Here is a 9,661-nt window from a genome sequence, read left to right as displayed (position 1 = left end):
TGGCGGAGATGGGCATCTAGCTGATGGGCTACAGAAGTCTTATATAGTAGATAACAGCCTACTACTGAGTCCACTGGCTCCTGTGAAATCTCAGTCATTTCACAGAATCACTATGATTTGCACAACTGCAAATCAAAACTGAACCAAGAGCTTGATCTCACTAAGGACCAGAGAGCTTTGCAGAAATTCACGCTTTCTCCAACAGATTTGAGCCATCACCTACCACTTTTAACAAAAACAGTCAAGAACCACTCAAGAAACTCTCTTTGGGAGAATGCCTGAACCCATACTGAGGCCTTCCTCAGGCCTGCCACTGGAAGCCATCCAGACAGATCAGAGGATTTTGGCTTTTGGGCCTGGACTCATCTTGCATCTAGCAAGAATTGACAGATGAACACCTAGCAGTTCTTCAGCACATAGTCTACAGCCTATCAGCTACCCAGATGAAAGAGTAAATCCATTGCTCACTGGAGACACTGAAGACATGCTATTTGAAGCACTACATGTAAATACCATTCAGAAAATTCCAAACACAACAAGTCAGTACCATGAAGGGCCTTGAACTGCATTTTCCAGGCACAGGTGGTGTTTATCTGAAGTCTAAGACGACCGAGTTGTGTATTGCCATGGACTTTCTATCATCACTACTTCTTGTTCACTCTTGCCAATTTTAGAACAGTCTGTAAGGTCTCCTTTATTAGAAGTATTTAATGCCAAAATACTAAAATTATCTGGAATACTCCGAAACACAATCTTAGACTAATGTTATACTCATTTACTACTACATGCAAAATTTAAATAGCATCAAAAAAGGAGCGTATTGAGGTATTACAAGGAATCTTGAAGCCTAGTTTTTAAAGCAAAATCAGCACTGAGTTTCTGCATGACTTCTGCAGGACTCAGCCCATGCTGCTCTCTCTTAGTAAGCCCACAGTTTTCTTCCACATGCTTTGCAAAGGGCGTTAGATGTGTCCTAGCAGGAGTGCCACCTTTCTGAGTGGGCCGACTCAGGACCAGCTGCCCCCCACAGAATGCGCATACAAAGCGCTCTGTGTCCAGAGACTTGGAATGACGTCCAGTCCTGAAATGGAAAAATAAGCACTTTGATTTCACACTTGCAGTAGACAGTACTTGTAAGAAAGGGCTCCTTTCTCTTCTGCTGAGCTGCTCAGGTCAGATTTCTAAGATAGCATTTTAGAACAAGGAACAGACTACATACTTCACACAATAGAACAATCAAATCTGTATTACACATTTCTCTACCCTAGAACTTTTTCCACTGTCTTTTCAACTTGGGTCCTTCCTCTGTCTCTTTTACTCTCAGCCTAGTAGTATAAAGCGCTACAACATTTCGAAACACCTCCACAACCCATGTACCAACTACGCCTCCTTCAAGTTTCTCCTCAAAGCCATCACCATCAAATCTTATCGTAGAATCAGAATGGTTTGTGTTGGAAAGGACCTTAAGCTCATCTAGTTTCAACCCCTGCCACTAGAGCAGGTTGCTCCAAGCCCCTGTGTCCAGCCTGGCCTTGAACACTGCCAGGGATGGGGCAGCCACAGCTTCTCTGAGCACCCTGTGCCAGCGCCTCAGCACCCTCACAGGGAAGAGCTTCTGCCTCAGAGCTCATCTCAGTCTCCCCTCTGGCAGGTTAAAGCCATTCCTCCTGTCCTGTCCCTACAGGCCCTTGTCAGAAGTCCCTCTCCAGACCTCTTGCCAGCCCCCTTTAGGTATTGGAATCTTCTCAATGCTCTGTTGCATCTAAGTAACTAAGGCATTGCATAATCAGATTAACCACTTCAGGAAGATTCTTTTATATGTGAAATGCTCTTTCCTTCTGGTGCTTCTGAAAGTAGCACATATAATCCTGAGGGGGAAAAAAAAATCCCATGCATGCTTTCTAAGGATGCATTTAGCCCTTAAAGGGGAGGGGGAGAAGGGGGAGATAATTTTTTTTATGTGTTAAAAACCCCCACACTTTCCCCGACTACGCAGAACTGAATTCACAAAACTTCATGCTCTCCCACTGAGACCAAGATGATTGCATACAGAAGCCTGAGGTCAGCTATGATCTTCCAGAAAAGGTGACACTTTCCACACCCATGAAAGGTAAAAAACCTGTGAAATTACTACAGCAACTATTTCTTCTGCTTGATCTCAGCAACATATATAGTTCTCATTTCACAAATACAGTAAGCAAGACAGAAGTCTGATGACCACTGTTGCAATTTAACAGTAGATTTGTGTTCAACTTCAGTTCTTCACATTACAATGCTGCTGACACCTGTGTGGCTGCAGACATCTATTTTCATTTAATAGATACACAAGCTGAAAGAGTCCATGAAGTAAAAGATCAACTAGAAAACTTACTATAGCTTTTACTATAGCTTTTATAGTTTTAAACCAACAGAAATCATTATATTGTTGGTGTCCACATTTTACTTTACCATAACAAATACACGAGATTAGGCAAAATGTTTATTCTCAATTCAAAGTCAAAGATACAAAACCCAGAAAGTTTCTTCTGGTACTTTATTCTAGTATCTAATTACTGTGATGCATTTTGTGTCTAGTTTTTATGGGGACTTGTTCCATTTTTGAGTCTAGTTTCTACTGACTGACTTCCTTCAGCATCAGATGGTCCTCAGTATCTTTACAAGGATGAGCATATAAAAAGCAACTCAATCGACTGTGCCATGTCTAGTACTCCCTGGGGACTGTTTTTCCTTAGACCAAACCTACACTGTTGTCATGGCACATTCAAAGTAACATTCAAACATGTTACTTTCTAAAACGTAAAATGTGAATAGATGTCAAAAGAACTTGGAATGGCTCATTTCTGCAACACATGCCTGTACTTTACTCACATGCATTCTACAGGGATGTGCCAGATCCATTTGTTGTTCTATCAGTGTAGGCCTACAAGTATTACTCCTGATATGGTTTAGAGGTGGACTTGGCAGTCCTGGGATAACAGAGTTGACCTTAAAGGTCTTTTCCAAACTAGTTGATTCTCTGATGTAGTACTTAGATAAGAGTGGAAATACACCCCCTACCAAAAAGCCTGTAATGGGATCAGAGTTGATCATGAAATCAGAGTTAAGTGGTCAAAAACTTTCACAAGTTCACTCAATACTAACTGCAGTAGAAGGTGAATCGAAATTTACATCATTTGATCAAGGTTTGAAAAGTGAGAGCAGCCACATGAGGTGTCCTTTTCCTGCCATGTCATTAAAAGCCAAGGCACATATTCTGATCTCTTACTGCTTACCAAAGACCTTCCATCATCACCAATGGTTCTCAGAAGACACTTCAGCCTGTCCTAACTTCTGAAATGGAAATGAAACTACCTGAAAACAAACATGTGGAATGGCATAATGAGGTTCTTTGGGCTCAGGAAGTGCAAAGTGATGACTCAGAGTACCCCAGTTTAAGAGACCCATCATTTCCAGATATAGGAGAACTGCCAAATTAGAGACAAAGTTAATCATATGCAAGACCAAAACACTACTCACGTAGCTTTGCACAGAACACACTCATAGATGAATTTGTAATTAATCTCATAGCTGTGGCAACGTGTTACTATCGGCAGTTCTGGATGAATCACAGCTGATTTACTGGCATAATATCTCCAGAATCGTCCATGTCCATCGCGAACACCATTGATCAGCCAGGTGGCTGCATGGCAAGCCTCATGAACCAGCGTGTCTCGAAGACGATCTTGGGGTAAGGCAAACAATGAAGATCAGTCAGGTACGGGGAAGTACAGACTTTCATCCTTGGTCACTGCTTTAACAGTCATTCTTTATGAAGATGCAAGACTTCATCAGGGATTGTAGTGATAGGACAAGGGGTGATGATGGATTCAAACTTAAACAAGGAAAGTTCAGGTTTGCTATAAGGAAGTAGCTCTTTACTGTGAGGGTGCTGAGGTGCTGGAACAGGTTGCCCAAGGAAGTGGTAAATGCTCCATCCCTGTCAGTGCTCAAGGCCAGGTTGGACAGAGCTTTGGGTGAAATGGTCTAGTGAGAGGCATCCCTGCCCATGGCAGGGGGTTGGAACTAGATAATCTTGGGGTCCTTTCCAACCCAAACCATTCTATGATTATTTTGGAGGTTGGAATTACCAATGTTTTGATCACATAAAGTGTCCCAAAACAAGATTTTACTCAGAGGATTTCTAGTTTTGTGATTAGCCCTAATTCTGCATCCTAGTTACTTCCCTAGTTTGGGTTGGTTTTTTTTTTTTTTTTTATTTTCCGATTTTTTTTTTTGGTTTGTTTTTTTGGTTTTTTTTTTTTATTTTGGTGGTTTGGGTTTTTGTTTGGTTTTTTTGGGGTTTTTTTTTCTGTATATGACAACTTAAACACCTTTATTTAGACCAAGATTCACTGATTTTTTTTTTGTAACATTGACATTTTTCCTCCAGAAACAACTAGAGCAGAGCACTAAATTTTCTCCACAATTAGAATAGAATATTTCAGTTGGAAAGGACCTACAGTGATCATCTAGTCCAACTGCCTGACCAAAATTTAAGTCGTGATATTAAGGGCATTGTCCAAATGCCTCTTAATCACTGACAGGCATGGGGTGCATCAACCACCTGGCACAGCTTTGAACCATTTGTCACTCCTCATAGGCCATTTCTTCCAGACCTTTCACCAGCTTTGTTGCCCTCCTCTGGATGCATTCAAGTACCTTCACGTCCTTATTACATTATGGGGCCCAGAACCACACACAGCACTTAAGGCTACACCAAAGCTGAGTACAGCAGGACAGTGACTTCTTTTCACCAGCTAGTTATACTGTGCTTGATGCACCCCAGGATGCCGTTTGCCCTCTTGACTGCCAGGGCACACTGCTGGCTCTTATTGAGCCTGCTATCAACCAGCACCCCCAGATCATTTTCTGCAGAGCTGCTCTCCAGCCACTCCACTCCCAGTTTATACTTACGCCCAGCCTTACTCCATCCCAGGTGCAGAATCTGACATTTGGACTTGCTAAATTTTATCCCATTAATCATAGCCCAATGCTCCAATCTAGCTAGATTCCTCTGCAAGGCATCTTGTCCCTCAAGAGTTAACAACACCTCCCAGTTTGGCATAATCAGCAAACGTGCTAACGGTGCATTCATCTCGTGCATCCAGGTCATTGATAAATGTATCAAACAGGACTGGCCCTATAATCACACCCTGAGGAACACCACTGGTAACCCGTTGCCAGCCACATGTAGCCCCATGCACTGCCACCCTTTGAGCTCTGCCCTTCAGCCAGTTCTTCACTCAGAACACCATGAACCTATTCATCCAACAGTTGGTCAACTTGTCCAGAGGGATGCTGTGAGCGACAGTATCAAAAGCCTTACTAAATTCCAGAGAAACTACCTCCGCTGCCTTCCTTCATCCACTAGGTGGGTGACCTTATAGCAGGATATCAAATCAGTTAAATAGGCCTTTCCCTTTGTGAACCCATGCTGACTGTGTCTTATGTTGCATTATTCTTTAAATGTCTTTCAATAGTACCCAATACAATCATCTCCATCATTTTTGCAGAAAGTGAGGTTAGACTAAGAGGTCTCTCGTTTTCTGCATCTTCCCTCATGTCCTTCTTGCAAATTAGAATAACACTGGCTGGCTCCCAGTCAGCAGGGACCTCCCCAGGCTCCCAAGACCTTTTGCAGATAATCAAGAGGTGTCCTGCCATAACTTTCACTAACTCTTTCAGTACTGTGCAGTGAATCCCATCAGGCCCCACGGACTTGTGACATATATGTGGGCATACAGCTTGCTCTTGACAATTTCAGTGTCCACACTTGTAGTCCTCCAAGTCAGGAGAATGAGCAGCCCGAAGTCAGACAGTTCTAGTAAAGACTGAGGCAAAAAGTAGCATTGAATGCCTCTGCGTTTTTGTTCATCCCTATTAGTCAGCTGACCACAAGCATCAGACCAATGTTATCTGTAGACCTCCTCTTGCTATTAACTTACTAAAAAGCCTTCCTTGTTACCTGACAACACCGGCCAGTTTCAACTCTAAATGAGCTCTGGCTTTTCATGTCTTCTCCCTGCATATAAAAACCACAGCTCTGTAATCTTCCTGCAAAGCCAGACCTAACTTCCAGAAATCATACAATTTCTTTCTCCCCTTGACTTCCACAAGGAGTTTCCTGTTCAGCCAAGCTAGTCTCCTGCCCTGCTTGCTTGACTTACGACACAGGATTGTCTGCTCCTGTGCTTCTAAAAGGTACTTCTTAAAAACTGATGAGCACTTGTGGACTACTAAGCCCTCAAAAGCAGATTCCCAGGTTACGCTGTTGTATCTCAAGGGCAGTTGTATGCTCCTGTTCTGGAGCACTTCTCCTCTGGAGACAGGCTGAGAGAGTTAGGCTTGTTCAGCCTGAAAAAGGGAGGGCTCCGGGGAGACCTTGTAACAGTCATCCAATATATAAAGAGGCTGACAAGAAGTCTGGAGAGGGGCTTTGGTCAAGGGCCTGTAGGGACAGGACAAGGAGAGTGGCTTTAACCTACCAGAGGGGAGATTGAGATCAGCTCTGAGGCAGAAGCTCTTCCCTGTGAGGGTGCTGAGGCGCTGGCACAGGGTGCCCAGAGAAGCTGTGGCTGCCCCATCCCTGGCAGTGTTCAAGGCCAGGTTGGACACAGGGGCTTGGAGCAGCCTGCTCTAGTGGAAGGTGTCCCTGCCTGTGGCAGGGGGCTGGAGCTCGATCAGCTTTAAGGTCCCTTTCAACACAAACCAGTCTGTGATTATATGATACTATGATCTCTCAAATCAGATTTATTAAGCTTACTTAAAAATATTCTATCAATTACAGAACTGGTTCTCCTATGGTAACCGCAACATTAATTTCCCCAAATTGAGAGGGGATGAGGGAGAAGTAAGTTACAGTACCCACCACACAACAGAACTTAATTTGACACTGACCTATCTTTATTCCAGCTATAAATACTACCAAGAAGGTGGCTAGCTATGATGGACGAGTCAGATTTTAGATTGCCATTACAGTACATATAGGAGTAATCTATAGGTCTTCAAATCAGTAATATAAGCAAAATATTGCAGTTAGCATTAATATATCTCTGTTCTCACATTTTTGTAAATTTGTCTGGCCTCTCAGAAGGGTTGTGAAGACAAGTACTACAATCAGCGGAATTACTTATTCAAGATAATATGAAATATCAAAGCATGGTCCTGTTCCATCTCAGTTAAGCCTCGCATTCATGTTTTGATCTCTAGAACTTGCTCTCCCAAAGAAGAATCAACATATCTTTTCTTTTACCTACCTGCAGAGTCACAGACTTTCTCAGAGAGTTCTATGCGAGCGTAACGCTTTGCTTCAGGACCTTCTGTCTGCCCAGTTACACAATATCCTGCTGTTTTTCTCATTTTCTTATTCCAGATTATTTCCATTTTGTCTGGTAACTGGAAAACAAAACAGTATGTGTAATCTGCCCTCTCCTACACTTCTCTTTCTAGACCTCTGTCTTTCCCTTATATTTACTGCAAACCCAGTAGAGGATGTGCCTGTTAGTGCCCTTAACACTCTTGTCACTCAAGATGAAAACCCACTCTCCCTCTCATCATTCCCATCATCAGTTTTTCTGTAACCAACACTGAGTTTCACAATGCACGATGAGACAAAAAGTCCCTTGACTCCTCTATTCTGCCTCCAACAGTGGCTAACACATGCTGCTTAAGAGGAAATACAAGGTCAGACATGAAAGAGAATTTCCTCTTCAAAAAAGATGACTTCTGTTTTCGCAAGTCATTTTGCAAGACAACACCTCACTGAGACACAGGTGGTTCCTTTGTATTAAACAGCCCTTAAAAGTGTTTTCTGGTGTTTCGGAGAGTACATGTGTGTATGTTCTTAAACACATGCATGGTTAGCACACAGACTACAATAATAGTCTAGTACCAGAAGTTCTACTGCATAATAATTTAGAGGTCAAGTACAATTTGCTTTGGTTGTTCTGAACCTGCAACTTGCCATTTTAATTTGATGCACCTTCACACTGTGAGAGGGTGAATAATCACCCCTTGCTTATTCTCTGTGCTGCTCCTGATATTATAAGCCCTCGTAATATCTATCTTAGTTAACTCTGTTATTTTACGAACAGGTTTTTTGTCATCCAAATTAGTTAATGAGCTTAAATAAATGGTCCAGCAGTAGTTAAATGCTAGTACAGGTACAAGGCTGAAGCACTGGGGAGCAAGATATTTTGCTTTCAGCAGCAGTGAGCCTGTTCAGCTCTGCTCTCATGACCTCAATGTGTCCTTGGCCAGCTCAACAACATTTTCTTAGCTGCACAGAAAACTTTTCCTTCCTGAAGAAAATGCTACTGCAGTTACTGAGAGCAGCATCCTTCCTTCCACAGATGTTTCTCACTAGAGAGTCTCCAGTATTCCAGAAGACGTAAAGGTCAAGACAGCAGTTCTCTGAAATTGAACCTTCAATTTGAAATACAATGTACAGCTTTAGGTTCACCCAAAACTGTTAGTCAAAGAATAAGCAGCTTTTTAATCTGTTCCAGAATAGCAAACATGAACACGCAATAGGAATGAACAAAGACTGCATGTTGCATGCATAAGCATGAGGCAACAGGCCCTAACAACAAAGGAAAGAGCTTTTACCCATCAGCTAGCTCCCTTATCCCCAACATATGCTCCCACCACTTGCCTTTTGTCAGCTGCAGGCTAGAAAGTTGTGTTGCCACTAGCTATTAGGCTGTCATAATGCTGAAAAGTTCACTAGTACGTGTTACTTCTGTAAAAGTTTAATGAGCAACAGTGGTATGAAGCATTCTTTCAGCAGTAGAAAGCCATAGCTGCCTTTGCTAGGGTCTATTACCACAGAGGTAGCAATAGAAACATTCTCAGGCTGCTCAGCTGACAACCATGCAGGTACTATGAAATCCATGAAGGTAAGTATCAGTCACCTATTCAAACTGATCAAAGGCCCCTCATGTAGCAGTTTCTCTCATCAAGGACTCTTGGACAACATCCAGGCTGCTCGCTTACAGATGGTACACTGCTACAGCTGGGAAAGCAAGCCAAGCTGTAAACCTCTGCACCACAGTGGTGATAAAACCCTTTCAAAGGAATCGCTTGAACTAATTCAAACATAAGCCATTCCTATAAAGCTAACTTCCACTAACTGAAAAGGATAAAGAGCAATCACATCAAAAAGCGAGGAGCAACATTTTAACCAGCATTTTAGAATTGTAGATTTTGTTTTGAAGCCAACCTTCTGCTCAAAGATGGTACTATTATACAGGCAGTAGAGTTTCCATGCCAGCTCCTCTTTATTTTTCTTGAAATACTTCACATAGTGGGAACCTGGATTTGAGAGATCTTGCAAGAAACAGCCAGGCACTGAGCACACCCTGAGCCTGCAAGAAAAAACATAAAGCAGTTTACAGAAGTAAACTGAAAAATAATAGTCACTTTATAACGAGTAAAGATCTCTGGGACGCTGCCAGTGGCATAAAGCTCTCCTGACTTTTCTCTGGCTTGCCCTCAGGAAGCTAATGGGAACCACAGGCTTATAGTGCCTTCTTCCCCCTTCAGGGGCAAGAAGGAGAAGAGCTGTTACGATAGAATCATAGAATGGTTTGGGTTGGAAAGGACCTTCGATCATCTAGTTCCA

General features: G+C 42.6%; 1 protein-coding gene across 1 annotated transcript in view; it reads right to left on the bottom strand.

The window, feature by feature from the left end:
• Positions 1-828: 828 nt before the first annotated feature.
• ACRC (acidic repeat containing) overlaps positions 829-9,661 on the bottom strand; it is a gene marked incomplete at its 5' end in the record, with an annotated part of 13,836 nt that continues 5,003 nt past the window's right edge. The window contains 4 exons of the mRNA XM_010015394.1: positions 829-1,081; positions 3,517-3,721; positions 7,296-7,434; positions 9,260-9,404. Of these exons, the coding sequence (XP_010013696.1) occupies positions 829-1,081; positions 3,517-3,721; positions 7,296-7,434; positions 9,260-9,404 (742 nt within the window). The remainder of the gene's footprint in view (positions 1,082-3,516; positions 3,722-7,295; positions 7,435-9,259; positions 9,405-9,661) is intronic.

Source organism: Nestor notabilis, unplaced genomic scaffold (assembly GCF_000696875.1).
Source record: "Nestor notabilis isolate BGI_N333 unplaced genomic scaffold, ASM69687v1 scaffold2625, whole genome shotgun sequence".
Classification (NCBI taxonomy): domain Eukaryota; kingdom Metazoa; phylum Chordata; class Aves; order Psittaciformes; family Psittacidae; genus Nestor; species Nestor notabilis.
The sequence above is the reverse complement of the archived record's forward strand: the minus strand, read 5'-3'. Positions and strand labels throughout refer to the sequence as shown.